The sequence below is a fragment of the Eubalaena glacialis genome, chromosome 2, assembly GCF_028564815.1.
Source record: "Eubalaena glacialis isolate mEubGla1 chromosome 2, mEubGla1.1.hap2.+ XY, whole genome shotgun sequence".
Lineage (NCBI taxonomy): Eukaryota > Metazoa > Chordata > Mammalia > Artiodactyla > Balaenidae > Eubalaena > Eubalaena glacialis.
The window spans coordinates 108,877,154-108,902,059 of record NC_083717.1 but is presented as its reverse complement, the minus strand read 5'-3'; the positions used below and the strand labels follow the sequence as shown (position 1 = coordinate 108,902,059).

The 24,906-nt window shown below is 36.6% G+C and overlaps 1 protein-coding gene across 1 annotated transcript in view; it reads right to left on the bottom strand.

The window, feature by feature from the left end:
- TMEM87A (transmembrane protein 87A) overlaps window positions 1-24,906 on the bottom strand; it is a 42,920-nt gene that overhangs the window by 12,659 nt on the left and 5,355 nt on the right. The window contains exons 4-15 of the mRNA XM_061180440.1: window positions 22,307-22,420; window positions 19,819-19,872; window positions 19,688-19,732; window positions 15,717-15,834; window positions 10,631-10,692; window positions 9,661-9,844; window positions 8,563-8,662; window positions 6,143-6,236; window positions 4,564-4,632; window positions 2,656-2,764; window positions 1,678-1,736; window positions 842-945 (exon numbers count right to left, since the gene is read on the bottom strand). Of these exons, the coding sequence (XP_061036423.1) occupies window positions 842-945; window positions 1,678-1,736; window positions 2,656-2,764; window positions 4,564-4,632; window positions 6,143-6,236; window positions 8,563-8,662; window positions 9,661-9,844; window positions 10,631-10,692; window positions 15,717-15,834; window positions 19,688-19,732; window positions 19,819-19,872; window positions 22,307-22,420 (1,112 nt within the window). The remainder of the gene's footprint in view (window positions 1-841; window positions 946-1,677; window positions 1,737-2,655; window positions 2,765-4,563; window positions 4,633-6,142; window positions 6,237-8,562; window positions 8,663-9,660; window positions 9,845-10,630; window positions 10,693-15,716; window positions 15,835-19,687; window positions 19,733-19,818; window positions 19,873-22,306; window positions 22,421-24,906) is intronic.

The window sequence follows — 24,906 nt, the reverse complement described above, 5'->3', positions numbered from 1 at the left end:
CTGGAAGGATTTATACTTCCTTTTGTGAGTTTGGTGGGGAAGGGCAGGGGATATATTGTAATAAAAAGAGTATATATACATATATCTATATATAACACGACAGAAATAAATCTGCAAGAGGTCTATCTACAAAAAAAAAAAAAAAAAAAGATTAATGTAAAGGAGGGTCACAAGACCCTTAGTTATACCATCTCATCCTTTTCCTTCTTCGGTGGTATAGTTGTATAATATAAGCTCTTAACTGTCTAAAAGCACACGAAGAGGGGGAAAAAAAGAAGGGAAACAAAGGCATGGCTAATAACAAAATAAAGATGGCCAATTCGTAAATAACTGAGATTTGCCTATAGTTAGACAAAGCAAATTCACATGTTGATTTTTATTCCATAGTCAGTCACTTAAGTTTTCATTTTACCTTCTCTGTTGTTACAAAATAAGCTGAGCTACCGACTACAGAAATTGTTCTTTCCTTCTGGATGCTAGATAGGTGAGACTCTCATTACAATTGTCACAATCTATCTACCTCCCTTATTTACCCATACAAATACTTATATTAACAGAAGATGTCAGAACTGAAAGGGACCTCATGTCAATAGGTATCAATTCCCCCTTTTTTATGAAGAGGAAACTAAGGTTCAGAGAGGTGAAAAGAGGCAGCATGCCAAAAAACACAACTCAAATTAATAGGAGAGCTGAGACATGAACCCAATTTCCTGAGTCCAGACCCAATGAGTATTGTTTCCATTACATGATACGGCCCTGACAGTGTCACTCACTGAACCACCCCTAATCGATAACGTGGCCATTCAATGGTTAGCAGCGTAAATAAGAAGAATCCCCAAACCTCTGGTTGTTTGCAGATGGTCGCCAGAGAACCATGATGACAAAGAGGATCATGGAGAACAGCAACCGCCAGATGGCATCGTCTACCCACAGCTCCCGCCAATCCTACCAAAAGGGGAAAAAATATATTTATATACATTATCTTAACCCTTTGTTCGCAAAGCCCTTTGCATAGAACAAGAACTACTTGTTTATTCATTCAACTTATATTTACTAAGGGCCTGCTATATGCTAACAAGCACTGCGCCAAGCACAAAGTGAATGAACCTAATTTCTTCCCTTGTAGTGATTACCATTGTTAAAGAAAAGGCACTAACCAAACAGAGTGCTTGTCAATGCTTCATTATAGCTCTGAGAATCTTTGGTAAGGGTTTTTATATAAGGTAAGAGAAAGTAACATCAGGTTGTTATTTTTTTATAATTTTCATTTTCATTTATTTAGTTTTACCAAAACAGAGCCTTAGTTGCCTCCAAAGAAATGCTACTGGCCATAGTCTTTGTGCTCAGATCTTAAGGACATGGTTTTTACTCAAGATTAGCATTATTCACACATACTTAATGTTTAAGACTCTGGATTTCTTATTTGAGAATTTTTAGTTAAAGCCAAGATTGGGTTATGACAGACTGTGGTTATCACTTATAAAATTCTCTTGAACTACTAGTATATATAGTATATGATACATATAGAATACTCAGGAGGAGAAAAGCATTCTAACCCTCAGAGTGGAGACCTAACTCTAATTTTTTATAAGGTACAAACCTTACCACTGTCATCAACATCATTGTCTGTGTGTAACAAACAGTACACTATTCCTATGCATGTGTTTGTTAACTCACCGACTGACAAGTCACTATCCTGAACTTCATGGTTGTCCAGATGATAAACACAATAGATGCTAAGAGGAAATATAAAACCTGGTCAGTATGAATGTTGGTTTACATCCCCAATTACATTCTCCAATTCTGGTTAAGTGGAATCCCCCACATCCCTAACCCCCAAACATCACCGTCACTTTCTGTTATTTTAACATATTTATTCAATACAAATTTACTTAACTACTCTATACAAGGCCCATGTACTCTTGTCAAAACTTTCTGTACTTAAAGAATAGTTTTGTTTACTATCTGGCTAATTCAGTAACCCTGAGAATTGGAAATGAAGTTATTGGAAACGTGGCTTTTCCCAGCAATATCAATAATACAATTTTTCCCCTTCCTTTATCCTTAGTATAGTAATGCTAATTTTTCTTTAGCTGGTCAGATGGGGAAAAAAAAGGCTGATAAAATGACTGCAAGACAAACACAACTGTTGGTTCCAATCACAGGCCAGACTTCACTTTTCCTGCTACAAGGGTCAAAAGGCAGAAAATAAGCCTACTTTGGCTATGGTCTACCTAATGTCTATATTTTATGCATGCTTAGTAACATACGTAAAAGGAGTATAATGGCAATGCACCCTGACCTAAAATTCTATAGCTATTTAATAAAACCAAATAAGCAAGTATTAATCTCTTCTAAAAGGAATCTGAATGCTCTATGGCACTCAAGCTAACTTGCTTCAAGAAAAAGAATGGAGACAGGATAGAGATATACTAACAGCTGAATTAATTTTCATCTATTAAACTAAATGGTTCTCAATCTTTTCTGAACCACAGACCCCTTGGAGAATGACAAAAGCTAAAGACCACTTCCCCAAGTAAAATGCACAAAACTTTTCTATGTAATTTTACAGAGCCCACCTATAACCTCTCAGGTTAAGAATCTCTGTTCTAAAAGGATCACATTTAAACATCAGGAAGAAAGTCCCCGACTTACCTGCCACTGCCAAGATAAGCGTGTTGGTGAAATGTCGGTACAAAGAGAGTTTTACAATGTTCCTCCGAAGTTTTAATAGCTTCATTGTTTGAGTCAGGCTAATAAATATGTGTTTGAAGGTCAAGGAAATCAACATTCAGAAAAACCATAAGCTATTAAATTAATCCTCGTTTCTGAGGATCTGGGGTCATAATGATAGAGCTATGGATCCCAGAGGCCTTACAGCTCTCTTATTCTCAATCTCACAAACACCCCAAGCCTCACCATGATTAATAAGAAAGTCTTCATTTTCAATGAGATACTGAAGAGAAGACAGAACCAGGATAAAGTGAGAATGGAGAAAAATAAGAAGAAAAAAGAAAAGAGGAAAATATTAAAAAGAGAAATAAAGACAGGAAGCAGCTTTCTAGAGAAACAAAAATAAAAAAGAAAAAGAAAGACAAATGGAAGAAAATGAAATGAAAATGAGTAACAGGTAAGGGAAGAGAAGTTAGCATTATCTTCTCTCTTCCTTTAAGGTAGGTAGCTCTGTTCTCACTGTCCCAGCTAATCCAGTCTAGGGTCATAAATACACTTATGCCTACAACCTTCCAGAGTTCTACACTTAGACCCCTTGTGCCATATTAAGAGAACTGCCATCAGCTGCCAGATCAATCCTGAATTAAAAGGACAGTACAATTACAATTGGTCGAGTATTCCAGGCAGTTAGGCTCTAAAAGTAATGACTCTCCATTTTCAGAACATTATTCCCAAGTAGAAGTTGCCACAGAAGACAGGAGGGGAATTGATGACTACTGAAGAGGATATCTGCTCTCATGTCCGACTTTCAGAATGAGCAGATACAAAAGTGAATGAGGTGGAGCTTGGTCTGTGCTTTGACAAAGACTTATTAACAAGCTGCTACCTAAACATTGGGTTATCTCATTGTTTGGTCCAGCCCCACTTTCCTCTCTCCACTCCTCCCAATATTTATAGAGGTTCACAAAGCACACTTGAAAGATATTGACCTAGAAAAGCTTGACCATTTGAACGAAGAACACTTCAATTTCAAAGATTTCTGATATATGATAATCTACTCAAATTCATAAAATTATTTTGTTTACATTCAGCCTTTTATAACCATCACAGTTTATCAAAACAATAATATTGCACACAGAAGCAAATACACAAAAACCAACACAAATTTAAAAAAAAAAACCAAAAGGATAAAAGTCCCAAAAGTCAAATCCTTCATCCAAGAGGCCAAGTCCCTAATAAACAGTATTTAATTTTAAGAAGCAAGAGAAAAAGAGTACGTAAATAGAAATCTGTCTGTTACGTGCTGGTTGACTTCACTTGTAAATGAATCAATATTTACTTCAAAGGTGGAAGCCTTCAGACAATCCGAAGTCAGCTTTTGAACAGGGGTATAAAACACTTACCCTGTAAGGGGTTAAACCTGCTAAACCTACATAGAATTTTAAGAGAGTCAAACAACCTTATGTAGTCCCCAAACCACATTTTAAGAATCAAAATCTTTTCATAATTTTCAAAGCATTTAATAATTCCTAGAGGCTGAAAGAAATGTCAGGAGCAGAGCGGCCAGTGATTCTAACACTAAGTGGGGTGCACAAATAAGTCCAAAATCAAAGTGAAATGTTCATTAAAAAAAAAAAAGGAAAGCCACAAGCTTTTATCTTGTGCTCAGATCACAGTCACCAATTTCTGATGCAATTGTAAAAATTAAAAACAAAAAAACTGCTTACCTGAGGCCTCAGGTTGTTAGACTAAAAATACCCTAATCCCAGACTAAGGAGTAATCAATAAAACTGTTAAAAAAAAAAAAAACCCTTTGCAGAAAGATCAATGGAAACCCATCTCCAAAAGGAGAAAATAGACTGCCATCAAAGAATCCAATGAGAAGGATATCCACCAGCACAGGGCAGTGTCTAGGAAAGCCAAGGGGATAAAGGCCAAGGAAGCAAGATCAGTCTGGGCCTGCAGACAAAGAAAAAGAGGTGGTGAAAAAAGAGATGTCCAGAGAGGCACAGAAATGAAACCAGCACATGATTCTGCATTTATATAATCATCTGGAGTGGTTTTGCATTTGAACTGAAAGAAAACAAAAAGGAGTAACATTTGGCACCTGCATCACTCTTCCCTTCTGACAAACCATCATGTATAATATACAGCTATAAGCATTTCATGCAAATTGTTGATTACAATCTCAGTACAATGAAACGTGCTGCTAACTAATAAGGGTTCTTTAATATAGAGTTATAACGTGCTAATAGAGTTCTTAGCACCCTAAGATCCATGGTAAGAAGAGACCACACCAAAAACTTTAGAGCAGTATAAGCTCTCATTCCATCCTATCATTTCCCATCATTCTGGTTTTGGCTATAAGTCCTAAAGACCCTTCTCATATTTAAAATTACTGCATCATTAATATACTAAGAATTATTGATTTCTGGAATTGTAATATACAATGTATTTTTATGAAAAAGAGCTCACCTCAAAATAAGATGTAAGGCAAGTATCTATCCCCAAAACTATGCTGCTTGCTTTCATAAAGTTTAAGATGCTATTTATTTAACCCTAACTACCCAATCACCAGGGCATTACTGAAAGGATATCCATAAAATAATACAGGCATCAATTGCTGAGAGGGCCAGGTTTACTATCAAAGCCAAGGGATAAGAAAAATACTACAGCAGCAGAAGAAAGAAAATGAAATTGACAGGTGGTTAAAGTTGCTGAAAGTCTAAGGAAATTACATACAGAGGACAGTGTGGTTTGAAAACCAAATTTGCATCCACAAAGTGTTTCATTTAAGGGGCAATTTGTTGCGAAACTTACTGAGCCCAGTTTAATTGAGAGAAAAGTTTACAGCATTTACCATCTTGAATCTAACAAGTTATTGCAGAGAGAAATTTTTAAATAAATAGGAAAATAACTGGAATGACCTAGGGAGGCCCACTTCTTCACATTAATCCAGCTCTAACATAAATTTCTTTATCACCTATGTCTCAGTGCTTTGGTTTCCTTCCCTAACAAAAGGCATAATTATGTAATTGTAAATAATTATGTAAAATATAATCAGTTGAATTTTAAGAAAGCCTCCGAAATGCAAGTGCTGGTTAAGCAAAGAGCACTGTCACTTTAAAACAAAAACCAGATTAACCAGCAAGTGCATGATTACAATGTTTGTCACTTACGCAAGAATGGAGCCAGCTGCTCCATTGCTGCTTCCCACTGGGGAACTAGTAAATAAGCAGTAATCTGGGGACAGGTGGGAAAGCGTTCATTCCCCATCACACATTAAATTTATGAAGCTCTAACAGATAGATTAAAAAGAAAAAATGAATTATACATACGTTTGGTAAACCAGAGCCCAACGGTGACTTAGAGGAAATAGTAAAGCCCACAGACATTACCAATTAACCTCCTCAAGACAAAAACTATATATCTGAAATGACCACAAAAACTCTGATTAAGCAATACTGACCCCAGTAACTCTGAGGACCCCTTCCATGCCAGAGAACAAAAGATAAAGGGCTCCTGCTACCACAACCTTGTGAAGAGTGACTCCAAGGCGAGGCCTAAAGAGGAAGCAAAGAAATGAGTACAAATGCAACAAACCCCAAGACAAGCTAAGTAACAGAAACTCATGTTGATTAATGCAGGCCAACAACTTAACAGATATAAGCCAGACATACTTGATTCAGCTGAGAAAAACTCAGACATATGGTCTTAAGTCAAGACAGTGAACACTAGAACTTGAGATCCGGTCCCTGGTTACTGCATTTTTAAAAAAACTTTTTATTACAGAGAATTTTGAAACATATTCAATAGTATAATGAACCCCTATAAACCCATCATCCAGTCCCAAAAGCCATCAACCTACACAACTAATCCTGCCCCATGCACACCTCATCCACTTCCCATCCTCCCATACTATTCTGAAACAAATCCTAGATCTTACCTTTTATTTATATGTATTTCCGTATGTTTTTAAACAGATATGGACTTTGAAAAAACATAACCACAATATCATTATCAAATCTAAAACTGTTAACAATTCCTTAATACAATCAAAATCTTATTAAAACTCATTAAATAGTCTGTTATCAAGCTCAAAATCCAGCAAAATGTGGAAAGTCTGAGTAGCTTCTGTGTCAAGGAGGAAAAATCTTAGATCCTTGATATTCAAAGTACCTCTGAATCAGAATCTACGTTTTAACAAGATCCCCAGGTGATTCATTAGTGCATTACAGTATGAGGCGCACTGCCTTAAATCATGTCTACCTAAGCCTTAGCAATGTTTGTTCTTATATTTTGCTATATGCTAGAAAAACTGCAAATGAGCAGGAATTTATTTCCCCAATGGTGTTATCTTAGAAACCTAGAATACTGCCTGGCATACAGGAGGCAACCACATATGTTAAATGAATAAATACATTTTCAAAGTGAGAACCCCCCATTCCCCTAATCCCATTTAAAACAAAACTCCTTTAAATGAATGAAAAAATTTAAAAAATTAACGTCCCCCATTTCTTTAATTCCACTTAAAGCAAAACTCCTTGAAATAATTGTCTATACCTAACTCCAATTCCTCTCCCCCTATTTAAGAGAGAATTCCCCTTATTCTCTCTTAAACTCACTCCTATCAAGCTTTTTGTCCTACCCCTTCATCAAAACTGTTCTCATTTAAGGTCGCTAATATCTTCCATGTAGTTAAATCCAATGATCGATCACTTCTCAATCCTCTTACTTGACACAGTTAATCACTCCCCCCTTGAAACAGTGTTCAGCTTTGTCTTCCACTTCACTGGTCACTTCTCAATTTCCTCTGCCCTAATTCTACTTAACCTCATTGACTTCTAAATAATAATAGTCCAAGGGCTCAGTCCTTTGACCTCTTCTCTGTATACACTCACTTCCCTGATGATCACATCCAGTCTTAATGGCTTTAAATAACAGCTACATCCTTATGACTCCCAAATTTATATCTCTGCCTTAATTTCTCCCTCCTACTTCCCTCATTTGGATACCTAACTGAACTCCTAATCCTGCCTCCACTCCAAAGTTATTCCATTTAAGATCTTCCTGAACTCAGTAAACGTCAATTCCATCCTTCCACTTGCTTAGATCAAAATAGTTGGCATTATCCTTGATTCTAGATCAAAATAGTTGGCATCATCCTTGACTCCTTTTCTCTTTCACATCACACATTTTATCTACCAGCAAAGTCCACTGGCTCTACCTTCAAAATATAAAAGAATCTGACCACATCTTAACATTTCTTCCCCTGGTGTACATATAGCTTCTTCACCAACTTGGATCTTTGCTTAAATGCCAAAGTGAAGCCTTCCTTGACCACCACATTTACAACTGAAAGTTCCACCTCCTGCCTAGAACTCTCTATATGCTTCCCCTGCTTTAGCTGCTCACTGACATATTAGATTTTTCACTCACGTATTTTTTTTTACTCACGTATTTTTGTCTGTGCACCAGTCTGTCCACAAATGTAAACTCCAAGTCTTTTGTTTTCTTGCTGTATCCCTAGGGCCTAGAACAATGTCTAATATATAGAAGGCACTCAAGAATGCTCTTCCCATTAAAAAAATCTGATTTGCAAGAATACTTTGGAAGAGTAAAGTCACAATAAGTTTATTCTAAAAGTTTGATGTTTCAATGTCATTTGCTATACTGCAGGTTTTCCTGCAGATGCTCCTTAAATTCTAAGCAGTAAAATGAAACACTAACATTTTTCCAACTTTTACAAATCTACAGAATTTCAGATACCTTTGATTTCAGGACTATTTCTTATATCGACTCTTTCAGAATTACATTGGAAACCTGAAACACTGTTTCAATTTAATCAGCATTTTAATTTGCTCTTCCATATAGGAAGTTAATACTTACTTGACTATGCCATATCCCAGACTGACTATGATGACCAGGGTTCGAGCCAGTGAGCGTTTAACTGCTGAAAGCAGCTCTGCAAGGATCAGGGCACCTTGGACTGTAAGAAAGAAAAAAGGGGGAAAAGATGCAGTATGTAAACTAGGTTTGGGAAAAGGCACAATTCTAGAACCAGAATGTAGATTTCTAACACTCTTCAGAATAAGCACTGATATTAGTCCTACTTAAAAAGAATACCTCTTCTGCGATGTTTACAAGTACAAGCTGATATCACTTAGGATCTTACTCATGTGGATAGCAATCTGGGTGTGCTCAATTTACCTTCCCTCTCCACCGTCCGCTTCACTAAAACCTCAGCAGAATACCTCACCCTACTTCAACAATTTATAGCATCTAAGGAATATTCCTCCCAGTTTAAAACACTGTGAAATATAGCTATATGTAGGAGAGCACAAAACACAACACAGAATTTTCAACTCACTTTCACATCTATTATTTTCAAGCCATTTCAAAGACCAGGGAAAGATCTAATTAGTATATCTTGCAACAAGAATTATTAATAAGTAAATGGTCTGATGAGAGACAACTGAAGCTATCACAAAAAAACACTTCAGTACGAAACAATTTCTATCACTACCTGTTCACCTTACTAAACCATAAATACCCTCCTATTTTCTTGGTATTACTATATTTTACCAACCCCCCCCCCCAGTATCTCTGAAATCAAGGTAGGTCTTACAATCAATGGCATCTTACAATTAAATTAGCAGTATTTACCTTCTTTCTTAGATGCATATAATAATGGTACCTTAAAAATCAACAGCAACTGAGATTCAATAATGATAATAATAGTCCCAAAGTGGCCACTACTGTAGTAACTTTTGTGAGTTTGTTTCAATAAAATTATTCTTAAATAACTGAACCCACAATTTAAGAGATTAAAAACAAAGTCACAATCATAGTGATTCTGCTAAGTTATTCTAATAATTAAGTAACTGCAAAGTTACAGCTACTTAATGACTGCTGACCTTAGGAAAATTGTCTTAAGTTTCACCTGCCAATCACTAACAAACTGGCAAACATTTTTTGGTCACATACCAGATTCTCCTTTGTATCGGATGTTCTGATATTCTGCATAGAAGACAGCTTTCTCAAGCATTCCCAGGAAGATGACAGCACCAATCCAAAACTGAATTCTCAGAAGATCTCTCCAATAGCAAGCAGACCATGCCAGCCACAGAACACCAAATAGGACATATACAATACACATCACCATGAAAAACTGTCATCCAAGTGGGTAAAAGAGAAAAAGAAGGATTAGTGCCAAGAGCCAATTTAGAATCAATACACAGTCCTAACATATTGTAAAAAATATACATACTACACCTTCCATTTTAAAAATTATTTTATTTCTTTGAAGTTCAATACTAAGATGAAAAAACTGTCTCCTCTCGGGCAGAGAGAGACTACCTAAGAGTCTCCCTTAGAGAGTGACTGCTCTTTTGTATTAAAAGAGTTTTTTCGGCTCACAATCTAAAATTATTTAAATGAAGACAATGAGAGGGAAAAAAGCACGGCAGGGTTAGGATACAGCTGAAGGCAAGGAAACACAACAGAGTGGGAAAACTATAAAAGCACAAGGAAAAAGAACAAAAACCCACAAACAAAAGAAATATGAAAACAGATTAAGGATGTTCTCAGACACACAGACTGAAAAGGAGAAAGTGTCATCATTTACTCATCCTAAGTGGGATCAGAAACTATAGGGTTTTAAGAAGTACCCCATTTTGGATCCTAGAGAGGATGTGAGAGGTGAAATGACCTTTGAGGTACTTTCCAACTCTAAAATTCCACAAGTCACTGACTTCATTTTACAAATGAGAAAATGAGGCACAGAGGGGTTCACTGACACTTCCAAGATCACATTCTAGTAGGAAGTAAGTACAGAACTACAAGCAGTATTTTCTGAACTGTTGAGGAACAAGTCTTTAATACTGCCACAAAACATGGAAAATCTTTCAAGCTAAACTCATTTAATGTTGAGGTTAAAGAATATAAGTTCACTTACAATCATCAATGGGTATTCTTCAAGCGTGAGGTATTCATAGGGACCTTTCACTTCAACAGTCACTGCCAAAACACAGTCCTCAGAATTAATGTAAAGAATGAAAAAATTAAACAAAAACATTGTCTGATATTTGTTTGATGAAATTAATGAAAACTCCATTGGGTAATTTACTTTTATCCATTTCAATCCTGGTGAATATTACATTTGTAAAGCACTCTGAAATTCATAAAGTGTTCTGATGGTTTGTGCTGTGTCCTGCACAGGTCTCAGCATGACTCTGCTCTAGTCAGTTATCTTAGGTGGAAAAGCCCTTTGTTCCCACACTCACATCCTTTAAAGACTAAGTTGAATGTATTTCCTCCACAAAACCTGGTGAGCTGCCCAAGTGGAACTATTCCCCATCTCTTCTAAATTCCAAACATACTTCATGTATGCTTTTTCTTACATCACTAATATGCTTTGAAAAGTAATGGACTTCATTCCTTCATTCTGCCACCCTCTTTGTTCTTTTCTCTCTCCTTACCTATATTTTCCTACTGCTTTCTTTCTTTCTTTTTTACCTACTTTAATTTTATGTGACTTTCATACACTAATATATCATTTTCAGAAGGTGCTTAATAATAATGAAGTGTTTAATGAAGCAGAACAAATGACAGTAACAACAAGAATTTGGAAGATTTGCCTTACTGAAGCAAACCTATGACTACTTTAAAATCGTAATTGATAAAACTACTTGGATAAATTTTAAGTATGATTAATAAATAAACTGATTTATCTGAGAAGTGTTATCTATCTCCAGAGAGAGACTATTCAACAAAAATTTCCTACTAATTTTTATCAAGCAAAAAGGACATACCATTATTAAAAGTAAATCAGGTCCAATACTTATATGAAGAAAAGGAGCATCCCATAATAGCAATCACAAAAATTTCATAGCTGAACTGGTTAGTAATCTAAACCCTCTTAATTTAATAAAAGAGTAAATAAAATAATTAGTAAATATTTGTCAAATTTTTTGTTGACTCTACAGCAGGGGTCAGCAAAATACAGCACATGGACCAAATCTGGCCATCTATTCCAAAGTTTTATTGGAAAATAGTCACATCCACCTACTTACATACTGTTGATGGCTACATTTACACCACAGTGGCAGAGTTGGGTAGTTGTAGCAGAGAGAACATTTACTATCTCGCACTTTAAGAAAAAGTTGGCTAATCCCTGCTCTATGCTAAAATATAACACATTTACTGAGCACTTACCATGTGACACACACTATGGAAAATACAGGAGATGTAAAGATGTAAAAGATGTTTTCTGCCATCTAGTGGATTACTATCTTCAGGGGAGAGGGAGTTGGAAAGCAACAGAGAACTGTGCCCCTGAGCCAGACCCAGAAGGATGAGTGTGTATGTTCTATGATGAAGTAAAAAGCCATCCAGGTAGGGGACATTACATGAACAAGGACTGGTGTGAAAATGCATGATATATTTAAAGAACATGTAGTTTGAGACTCTATATGGTACCATACAGTAGCATTTTGACACAAGGCAGCAAAAGGTAAACTGGGACAATTTGTAGAGTTTTATAAGCCTTGCTGCAGAATTGGACTTTTTATAGTAACAGGAAGACATCAAAGGTTTTAATGAAGGTAAGAAAGATGATAAAAGTGTTTTAGAGAGAGAATTTTAGGACTTTCACAAGGTGTAGTTAAGTTTTGAGTATCATCTTTTTACTTCCAAACAACAGATGGATAAAACAAAAACAAAAAAGAGAGGAAACAAAAAGGACATGAGCTCAAAAACAAGATAAACAGCTCCATGTATCAAAACTGAACAAAAACTCAGAACAGTGCATGAGGCTGAATCCATGGTCATGGTGGACTCTGGGCCCCAAAGTATGCTACAGTAGTTGAGCGTGCAGCTCCTGTGGAATCACTGAAACTAGTAGGAGTCTAAGATAAAGGGGGACCAGAGCCAGATTTGATGCATGAAGAGCCTGAAGTGGACTGGAGCAAGGTTTCTTCTCCATCCTTTTCAAAGCAAGAAGGTACAAGGTAAATCTTGGCAAATGCTCCTTGAGACTATTACTCATTAGGAAGCCATGGGCCTAGATACAGGAGGATATACATATGTCTTGAGTCTAGAAACTGCCAGGCCACCTCTGGTTTGCCTAGATCTGCTATATTCCATATTACTATGGAGAATAAGATCCATCTCTGTCTTGGGAATTAAACATTCAATACAAGAATCCATAAAAAACAAAAGTTTAAAATTAAGTCAAATGAAATAAAGAATAAAGACGAAAGTAGAAATTAATGAAATCGACAATGAAATAGCAAAATTAAAACCAGAAGCTGGTTCATTGGGATAAAAATATAGTAAAATAGAATTCTAGAAATATTTTAAAAGTCAAAAAGAGAAGGCACAGAAGCAATATTAAGAATAAAAAAAGATTTTTTTTTTGTAAAGTAATATCATTACTAACTTTATGCCAGCAAATTTGAAATCTTGAATGAAATGGACAATTTATCAGTGGGAAAAAAAAGAAAAACCCTGATTCAAGGAAAAATAGAAAAACTAAAACTAAAATACTTATTACTATTAAAGAAAATAAATCAGTTGTTGGGACTCCGCTGGTGGTCCAGTGGTAAAGAATCAGCCTTCCAAAGCAGGGGATGTGGGTTCAATCCCTGGTTGAAGAACTAAGATCCCACATGCTGCAGGGCAACTAAGCCCTCGCGCCACAACTACTGAGCCTGCGTGCCTCAACTGGAGAGCCCAAGTGCCACAAACTACAGAGCCCATGCGCTCTGGAGCCTGCGTGCCACAACTAGAGAGAAGCCCATGTGCCGCAACGAAAGATCCTGCGTGCCGCAACTAAGACCTGACACAGCCAAAAATAAAATAAAGAAAGAAAGAAAGAAAATACATCAGTTGTTTAAAATCCTCATGGCATGGGACTTCCCTGGTGGTCAAGTCGTTAAGACCCCGCGCTTCCACTGCAGGGCGATCCCTGGTCGGGGAACTAAGATCCTGCATGCTGCGCAGTGAGCCAAAAAAAAAAACCCAAAAAACAAAAAACCTTCATGAGGGAAAAAAAGAACATCAGGCCAAAACACTATCATAAGTGAGTTCTATCAAACATTCAAGGAATGGATAATTCTATCCTTACAAAAACTGCTCAACAGAATATAAAAACAGGACATTCTCTGATTCATTGTATGAAACTCGCATAACCTGGATGCCAAAACCCATAGAAGATGTACAAGAAATGAAAATCATAGGCCAATCTTACTTTGAACATAAGACAAAAAACTCTAAATAAAATTCTGGAAAATAGAATCCGTGTGTGTGTGTGTGTGTGTGTGTGTGTGTGTGTGTCAAGGCCAAATAGTGGCATCTCAGAAATTCAAGAATGGTTTAACATTAGAAAACCAGTTAATGCAATGCATCACATTAATAGATTAAATGAGGAAATCTATATGATCAATTTAATCAATACAGTTAAAGCATTCCTTAAAACTGAGTATTCATTCTCAATACTAAAAAAAAAAAGAAAAAGAAAAAGAAAAAAGAAATAAATTCACTTAGTAAACTAAGAATAGAAAGAAATATCCTGAACCAAATAAAGAATATTTTAAAAAATCTACAGTAGGGCTTCCCTGGTGGTGCAGTGGTTGGGAGTCCACCTGCCAATGCAGGGGACACGGGTTTGAGCCCTGCTCCAGGAGGATCCCACATGCCGTGAAGCAACTAAGCCCATGCACCACAGCTACTGAGCCTGCGCTCTATAGCCCAGGAGCCACAAATACTGAGCCTGCGTGCCGCTACTACTGAAGCCCACGTGCCTAGAGCCCGTGTTCCGCAACAGGAGAGGCCACGGCTATGAGAAGCCCACGCACCACAACAAAAGAGTAGCCCCCACTCACCGCAACTAGGGAAAGCCCACGTGCAGCAACAAAGACCCAATGCAGCCAAAAAATAAATAAAATAAAAATCTTAAAAAAAAAAGACAGGGCTTCCCTGGTGGCGCAGTGGTTGAGAATCTGCCTACCAATGCAGGGGACATGGGTTCAAGCCCTGGTCTGGGAAGATCCCACATGCTGCGGAGCAACTAGGCCCGTGAGCCACAATTACTGAGCCTGCGCGTCTGGAGCCTGTGCTCCGCAACAAGAGAGGCCGCGATAGGGAAAGGCCCACACACCGCGATGAAGAGTGGCCCCCACTTGCCGCAACTAGAGAAAGCCCTCGCACAGAAACGAAGACCCAACACAGCCAAAAATAAATAAATAAATAAATAGAATTTTTAAAAAAACAATAAAAAATCTACAGTAAACATCATACTTAATGGTGAAATGTGCTAATATTGCCAATAAAGTCAGGAGCAAGAAAGGATGGCCACCATCATTGTTTCTATTCAACATTCTACTTGAGAAAGCAGGGGAATGAAGAAAACTGTAAAGGAGAAGGAAGAAACAAAAAAAGAAACCACAGAAGATAAGACCAATTAGTAAGTTATTGTAAAATTCTAGGTAAGAGATAGATGAATCCCTAAACTGGGCAGCGAAAGTAGAAAGGAGAACACTAAGAAAAATTGAGACATTAAAAAATTATCCAAGTCAATTGATTTAAAAATTTCCAAGTTTTGACTTCATAACTAAGTTTTAACAAGTCTACTGAAAACATAATACTAATTGAAAATTTTAAAAGCAGGAGGATCAAATGAAGGAAAATGAAATCTAGTATCTATAATACACAATAAAAAAGCATACGTGAAGTGCCTATCACATACATATTGAATGCAGAAAAATGTTAATTTCTCTCCCTCAATTTTTCTACTTGACAACATTCTTAATTTATTATTCCCTCTTTTTTTTTTTGGCTGCTCTGCGCAGCTTGTGGGATCTTAGTTCCCTGACAAGGGATCGAACCTGTGCCCTCTGCAGTGGAAGCATGGAGTCCTAACCACTGGACGGCCATGGAATTCCCCTTATTATTACCTCTTTAAAGCAATTTTACGCTACCCACCATGCGACACAGCTAGATAACAGTAATACAAATGATAAAAAGAAACAAAATGTACTTACTGGTAAAAAGATTACTTAGTGAATTTTCTTTTGATGATTCTTTGGAGGGTGAAATGCCAACATGTACAATAAAAATGTATGGTGCATCTTGCCAAGTTTTCAAGGGCTCATGCATTACCTAGAGAAGAAAGAAGACATCAAATCTCCCAATCTTAAGAATTAAGAACACAGGTTGGCGGGAGGGGGGTGAGGAATTGGGAGATGGGGATTGACACATATACACTATTGATACTATGTATAAGACAGATAACTAATGAGAACATACTGTATAGCACAGGGAACTCTATTTAATGCACTGTGGTGACCTAAATGGGAAGGAAATACAAAAAAGAGGGGATATATGTATATGTATAGCTGATTCATTTTGCTGTACAGCAGAAACAAAACATTGTAAAGCAACTATAATCCAATAAAAATTAATCAAAAAAATACAAAGTGGCAAAAAAAAAACCCCACAGGTTAATTACACAATATGAGTATTTCGTTCCAGAATGTGCCCAGAAACTTCGTTGAGTCCTTCACTTTTACTCATTAAAACAGTTGCCAAAACAAAACAAACAGGCCTACAGTGTATACAATAAAGTAGGTTAGATTATAAATTACTAAAAGGCAGGACATCTTATATTTTGTTATACACAAAAATCTCATGTTTAACATTTTTTTTTTAACAAGGAAAACCTCAATTTAAATCCCTAAAATGAAACTCTACTTAAGCCATGCTAAGATGCTAGGTTATATTTTACACAGATATCCCAAACAAACTAAAGAAATTTAATTTAAATCACCTGGAAAAAACCACCCATGATGACATCGGTGAATTATAAACACCACTTCCTGAATCTAATTCCCTTTGTTCAATGCCCTTCCCAAGACCACCACAATTTCTGCCAACAAGGTCTCACATTTATATCAAAAATTTAATCTTGGCTAGGCTATATGGAAAGCAAGAGTCACTGTCCCCCAAAGTCAAGAAAGTAGAATAAATAGCCTCCATGTTTATGGAACTGGTTACCTGATCCAAAGCCAGTTAGTCTGTGCACAGCCCTAGCAAAAAGCCATCAAAGGGTGTGTTGCCTTAAATGCTAGATGGACTATGGACCTTCACAAAAGCAAGACTAAAACAGAAAGACAAGGGAGATGAACATAGAAAATGCTTGGCTACTTCTTCCTCATGTCTGAAAGGAGGCACTACTACTTAGACTTGCAATTTATTACTTTCTGGTCTTAAAAGGAACTTTTATCCAGAGACCTCTGGGTAAGCGTCATTGATCTATGAAACCCCTCAAAGTGGATAATAGATTCTGCATTTTCCTAGGGAGCCACAGCTTTTCTCAAATGCTAAAATTATCCTACAACCCAAGAAAATTCTGAAGAGTTCAAAAATTATATTCCATGACACAAATTCAAAGTGTCAAAACAAAGCAGATTAAATGATTCTTCAGCTTTACATTTACTAGGTTATCTTAGTAACTTAAGGACATAAATGTCACGTTGAATCATACGTTGATTTACCTCTGCCTGATAGTCTCTTTCTGACAAAATTCAGGGGCACTTTGTGAGAAAACTGTACATATTCAAAGTTACAGGTACATCATGTCCTATTTATCCACTGAACCTCTCCTGAACTTAACTGTTCATTAACCAGTAAAACTTTGGTATAAGTTGCTCTGCTATAAATTTTACATATCTTTAAAACTACCTCTTACAAATCTCAAAGGGACTGATTCTCATATTCCAAGATTTGATAAAGTTTGCACTTAACTCTGAAATATAGATATTTTGACCCGGTAAAAATAATATTCATAGGCTAGGCACTCTGTTAAGCATGTAATATTTATTACTTTCTTTAATTCTCACAACAATCCTATCAGATACTAGCTCCTTCAATAGTGAATGGATAAACAAACTGTGGTACATCCAGACAATGAAATATTATTCAGCACTAAAAAGAAATGAACTATCAAGCCACGAGAAGGCATGGAGAAATCTTAAATGCGTATTACTAAGTGAAAGACACCAATCTGAAAAGACTATATACGATTCCAACTATATGACATTCTGGAGATGCAAGACTATAGAGACAGTAAAAAAAAAAATCAGTGATTGCCAGGGGCTTGGGGATAGGGAGGGATGAATAACTGGAGCATAGGGGATTTTTAAGGCAATGAAACTCTTCTGTACGATATTATAATGGTGTTTATCTGTCATTTTATACTTCTTAAAACCCAAAGAATGTACAACACAAAGAACTAACCCTAATGTAAACTACAGACTTCGGTTGATAATGATGTGTCAATGATGGCTCATCAACTGTAACAAGTGTACCACACTGGTGCAGGATGCTGATGGTGTGGGAGTGTGAGTGTGCATCTGTGGAGGTGGTATGTGGGAACTCTCTGTGCTTTTTGCTCAATTTTGTTGTGAACCTAAAACCGCTCCAAAAAATAAAACTTATTAATAGAAAAAAAAATTATAATGGTAAACATATCACATTATTCCTTAAATCAAACCAGAAAACTCAGTTAATCAAGATATTAAATCTTTTCTTAGGGGAAGGGACAGAGAGAGGCCCTTTCCTCTAAAAAACATGTTTTATCAGAGTTTTAATAAAAGGGGGTAGAGGTACTGAACTTATTAGTATCCTTTAAATAGGGTTATAAAGTATTCTCTTAGGCTCAATTTCAGGAAGAATAATCAAAGGACAGATAATTCTTTGACTTCTTTTGACTATAAACAGACTAAATATTTCTAAATATTACTTGTGATATTCAACAGGGTCATCTTTTCAGCCAGCTTTAATCACTGGGAACAGGGCTCAAGCGTTCAGTAGAACTTAAAAGTATGCTATGCACAGAAGACCACTGAATAAAGCACAATTACAAACAGCCAATATGCATGTAAATGGATATTCAGCATCAACAATTATTGTTTAATACAATTTACAAAAATTTAACCTGAAAAACTGCATAAATCTGTTTTAAATTATAATAGTCATTGTTTGTGAGGAACGAGGGAAACGCAATCTTACTTTCTTGGGACCACAAATCACTACAACTTTTCTCCAGAGCACTTTGACAAAACATCACAAAAGAATTTATAAACTGTGCATATACTTGGACCCAACAGTTCCACCTCTAGGAATTTAGGCTAAAGAAAATATTATAAATGTGCACAAAGATACAGCTAGACACTATGAACAAGATCCTATCCATAACAGTGAAAATTTGGAAGCAACCCAATGTACATCAACTGGGAGTTAATTATAAAAATCATGGTAAAATAGTAAGCAGCCCAAGAGAGGCCTGAGTAGGCCCTAACTGCTCACCCCGACTGATCTTAAGGCTCTGTACAAGAAGGAAGTAAAAGTTAAAACAGAGTTTTAAATTGTGAAAGAAGCCAGACACAGGCCACAAATTGTACGATTCCATTTATATGAAGTGAACAGAACAGGCAAATCCACAGAGACGGAAAGAATAGTGTTTGCCTAGAGCTGGGGGAACAGTGGAATGAGGAGTGACGGCTAATGACGGCATGGTTAGTTTTTGGGGTGATGAAGATGTTCTGGAATTAGACAGTGATTGGTGGTCGCACAACTAAAAACCTCTTAATTGTACATTTTAAAAGGGTAAATTTTGAGATATACTCTTCCAATTATATTCTATCACAAGATTTTACGTGGAGTTTAAGGTTCTTCCTTAAAAGTTTCTTACTATTTACAAATAATATTTATAGGGTGATAATTACAAAACAATACAGACTGATTGTAGCAAACATGGAAAAGACAGAAAACATAAAAAAGAAAATAAAAATCACTCACAATATCATCCAGATATAACCGTTATTAACATTTTGGTGTATAATTTCCATTCTTAAGTTTCTTTTTAAATGTAAGCATAAGATAATAATTTAAAATAAACAAACATAAGAACACTAAAATGTGTTCAATGCCCTAAATTCCCTATCACACTTACAGTTTTGTCTCCAGTAAAGGTAAGATTTGTTCCATTCTCCTTGGCCTTCAAACAAACAAACAAACAAAAAAGAAAATTAATTCAGAATTTCTACTTTACTCTCAGAAATATATAAAAAGGAAAACAATTACCTCCTGTTTTTCTCCTAAAAGAGGCAATCGATGCACGAAATCCCCAGAAAAACTCTATGAAAGAAATAGAAAACTAAAATTAAAGATGTATAACAGCAAAAGAAAAGCATAGCTCAAAATCCACAGAAACAGGGCTTCCCTGGTGGCGCAGTGGTTGAGAATCTGCCTGCTAATGCAGGTGACACGGGTTCGAGCCCTGGTCTGGGAAGATCCCACATGCCGCGGAGCAACTAGGCCCGTGAGCCACAGCTGCTGAGCCTGCGCGTCTGGAGCCTGTGCCCCGCAACGGGAGTGGCCGCGATAGTGAAAGGCCCGCGCACCACGATGAAGAGTGGCCCCCGCTTGCCGCAACTAGAGAAAGCCCTCGCACGAAACGAAGACCCAACACAGCCAAAAATAAATAACATAAATAAATAAATAAAGTAGCTATTAATTTAAAAAAAAAAGAATCCACAGAAACAGTTAAAGCAAAACATATTATAAAAGTAAACATAATAATATGGCATTAACAGACAAAATACTTCCAATTAACCACAAACAAGTGAATAAAACCTTGCTAGAAACTAAAAAATAGTATCAAACCTAACTGGCCACTCAATTTTTCTATAAGATTATAGATATTGTCATTCTTGACAAAACCTTAGACAGAAAACATACAAGTAGGATAAATGGATGTCATAGTTCCCTGAATTTCTACAGATGAGGAAAATGTGGCTCAAAGCTATAAAGCTTTAGATACAGAAATGGGATCTGAACCTAAGATTCCTAACTCTGAGGTCCACTGCTCCTTCCATCACAACACATGCCATGCCTGTAAAAAAAACCTCCACTAATTACCTTTCTTACCAGTTATCAGCAAAGGAGGCATTATCCTTCCTGAGTAATTAGGGCATGTATTTCAACTCTACATTAGACTGGAGGAGGAAACCTTATGAAGAGGGGTTTATGCCAAAACCCTGGAAAGCTTACAGCAGATCTAAAAGTAGTGAACCTTGGGCAACAATATACAACAGGTAACTTTCCACAATCAAATCCACGAAAGGCCAACCAATCCTCCTAGCCTGGGGGATAAATTTGGAAAACCAACAGAAAACCCCCTACTCAACATCACATTGTGCCTAGCTTTCTTTTTCTACCATACTTCCACTATTTTAAAGCTATTTTCTTTTTATCCAAGGTCATAAAATCTATGGTATGACAAGAACACAACCCTTGTAGTTCAATTATCAATGACTTCATTTGCTCATCAATTAATAATTACTAAGTAAAAGACTTCTTATCAATAAACTTTACTTCTAGTAAGTAGACAGAAAACCTAACTTTCCATGAACTTGCCTCTTCAAGGAAAGGTGCTAAATAATCTGAAGCAGTATTTAAATGCAGTAAAGACAATGCAAAACCTATAGCTAAAATAACTATTTTCAACACCTATAAAATACATAATTTTTCTATCAAAAAACTGGGGTCAGATTCTACTTCTAAGAAAAGAGAATTTTATAATATAAACCCCAATTATATGATTACATACATATAAGCATTAAAATACACAATATTGGGAATTCCCTGGCAGTCCAGTAGTTAGGACTTGGTGCTTTCACCGCCGTGGCCCAGGTTCAATCCCTGGTCAAGGAACTAAGATCCCGCAAGCTGCAGAGCATGGCCAAAAAATAATAATAATAATACAAAATAAAATAAAATAAACAATATTATTCACCTCTTCCCCTTTATTCGAAAAAAGTTGTAAAGTTCAACCCTTTGACTTCAAGTCTATAGTAGGAAAATCTAAAAATGTTGATTCTGGGATATATCAATTAGATGAGATGACAAGAGGATTAAAAAATGAGGGTTTCAAAAGTCCATCAATGGATGAATGGATAAAGAAAATGTGGTATATACATACAATGAAATATTATTCAGCCTTAAAAAAGAAATGAAATTCTGATGCATGCTATATGGACGAACCCTGAAAACATTTTATTACGTTAAAGAAGCCAAAAAAATATTGTACGATTTTACTTCTCTGAGATATCGAGAACAGTCAGATTCACAGAGAAAGAAAGTAGAAAAGTTGTTACCAGGGAAGTGGGAGTGGAAGTGGGGGTGGGTGTTTTTATTATTTAATCGTTATGAAGTAACCACTGCAGATGATGAAAAAGTTCTGGAGATGGCTAGTGCTGATAGTTGCACAACAAGGTGAATGTACTTAATGTAACCGAATGGCAGACTTAAAAATGGTTAAAACGGTAAATTCTACGTTATATATATTTTACTATAATAAAAAAACCAGGGCTTTGTTTTTTACACACAAAGGAAAGCACAACCTCTCTTTGAGATGAATATTTAAGTGGCTGACTATGTACCTATCAGAACATGATTCTAACTTGCTTCTGTCAGAAGGAATTGAGGAGTGAGAAATGCATATCACCAAAAATACAGCCATCATATTATTCACCTCTTCTATTTCCCTCCAACTACTATCAAATATTACCTGTGTTTTAAAGAGTTCACTGCAGTTTTGGAACAATTTTGATGATGTTTGATATTTCCCAGACAAGCCTTTTTTTTCCTTAAGGTTTTCCAAGTATGTCTCCACTTCTTCTGCCTGGAAAAACAGAGAAAATACAAAGTATTTAACTTATGTAAGATATTTAAAAGAAAACAAATAGATTGCCTTTGGTACAAATATAGTTCTGGATTTGCTATTTTTAAAATTAACAACATCTTGGGCTTCCCTGGTGGCGCAGTGGTTAAGAATCCTCCTGCCAATGCAGGGGACGCGGGTTCGAGCCCTGGTCCGGGAAGATCCCACATGCCGCAGAGCAACTAAGCCCGTGCACCACAACTACTGAGCTTGTGCTCCAGAGCCCGCGAGCCACAACTACTGAGCCCACGTGCCACAACTACTGAAGCCCTAGAGCCCGTGCTCTGCAACAAGAGAAGCCATCGCAATGAGAAGCCTGCGCACGGCAACAAAGAGTAGCCCCCGCTCGCCGCAACTAGAAAAAGCCCGCGCGCAGCAGCGAAGACACAATGCAGCCAAAAATAAATAAATAAAAATAAATAAATTTACTAAATAAATAAATAAAATTAACAACATCAGATAAAGACTATATATTAGTATTCAAGAATCTCACAGTATTGGACTCTAAAGTGCAGAATTCTAGTCTATGACTCATGAAGGATAGTCCTCTTAAAAATTCTGGGAAGACTGGGAAATTGTCAGAGTCCACAGGGTTTTGTTATAAGAAAATATATTTGCAAGAGTTCCTTGACTAAATTAACAACACCACCACCAACAAAAAACTTGTGCTTCTAAGCTAGATAAGCTAGAGCACAAAACTGTTGCAGCCATTCACAGCCCACTATTAACACTATGAAAAAAAAATCATTTCTGTGGTTTCATCAGTTCTGTGATTTTTCTCCCATACCAATATCCCTAATCTCACCCTCTTTTTTTCGAAGCTCCAATTTCACACCTCCAACTATTTGCTTGTCATTTCCATAATTCTGTCCTGTGGCAACTCAAAATAATTTTTACATTCTTAAGTTGTCCTACCCATGAAGACTGAATCTGATAAGCTTGACCAGTTTTTATCACAAGTTTCAAGCATATGTAAATTTAGCTAGTGATCGATAAGGAGAAAAGGTCAATGATATTTCAAACCATATTCTGGAAATATTTCTCTCTAAATTCTTCAGTCCTCCTCATCACACCAATCTTACCCAATATTATATAACAAAAGCAAAATACAATCAGCAACACTACAAAAAAGATAATGTAAAACCGTAATACTGGGCAGAAATTTAAAATGCTTAAGGTTTAAAAAAACCAACTGGATGGTGGACATTTTTTAAAGACTAGTCCTATTATTTTTTTAAAAGAAACCTCAAGAATAGTAGGGGAAATGTAAAAAAGAAAAGAAATGATGCAAATAGCGGGATGAAAACAGAATGGAAAAGGCCTGAAAAATCCATCTAGGAGCCATATATCTTCAATGCTCATATACAGTGTACTGTAACAATTCTGAAAGTGTGGCCCATGGATGCTTTCATGAGGTTTAAGAGGTCAAAACTATTTTCATCTTCATCATCATCATCATCTATTTGCCTTGTACTGACAGTGCAAAAGTAATGATGCGAAAAATGGCAGCCCCCTATCACTGGTACCTAGCTGTACTAGTAGTCATTGTACTCTCACAGTCACAAACTTGCAGTTTAAAAAAAAAGGCCAGTTTTATGTAAGAACGCCCTTGATGAAACAGTAAAAATTATTGTCATTAAATCTGGACCTTTGAGCACATGCCTTTTAAAATATTCTATCAGACAAAAAAAGAAGTATGCAAAATACTATAAATGACTGTCTTAAGACAAAGCACTTTTCAACTATTTTAACTTGTAAGCTAAACTATCCACTGTTTTCATTTACTTGAAAGAATAAACAACAAACTACAGATATTCAGACTTGGGTATTTGGGAGATATTTTCCTGAAAATGGGCAAAGGGAGGCTGTCACGTCAAGGAAGGCAACTGACGGCATTCATTGTCAATAATAAAATTTAAGAGACTTCCTCGGTGGTTCAGTGGTAAAGAATCCACCTTCCAATGCAGGGGACTTGGGTTCGATCCCTGGTTGGGGAACTAAGATCCCACATGCCGTGGGGCAACTAAGCCCGCATGCCACAGCTAGAGAGCCCGCGTGTCGCAAACTACAGAGCCCACGCGCTCTGGAACCTGCGTGCCACAACTACAGAGCCCAGGTGCCCTGGAGCCCGCCTGCCACAACTAGAGAAGAGAAAACCTGCACACCACAACTAGAGAGAAGGCCGCGCACTGCAACTAGAGAGACGTCCTCGTACCGCAACGAAAGATCCTGCATGCCGCAATGAAAATCCCGCGTACTGCAACTAAGACCTGACGCAGCCAAAAATAAATAAATAAATAAATAATAAAGTCTTCTTGGACCTTGAAAAAAAATAAGTAAATGAATAAAATTTGAGCTTTCAAGGAAAAACTGGAATTTTGGAAAACTTGCATGTTCCCTACCATGATTTATAGTTTCCAATACTTACAGAGTATCTGATGAGATTG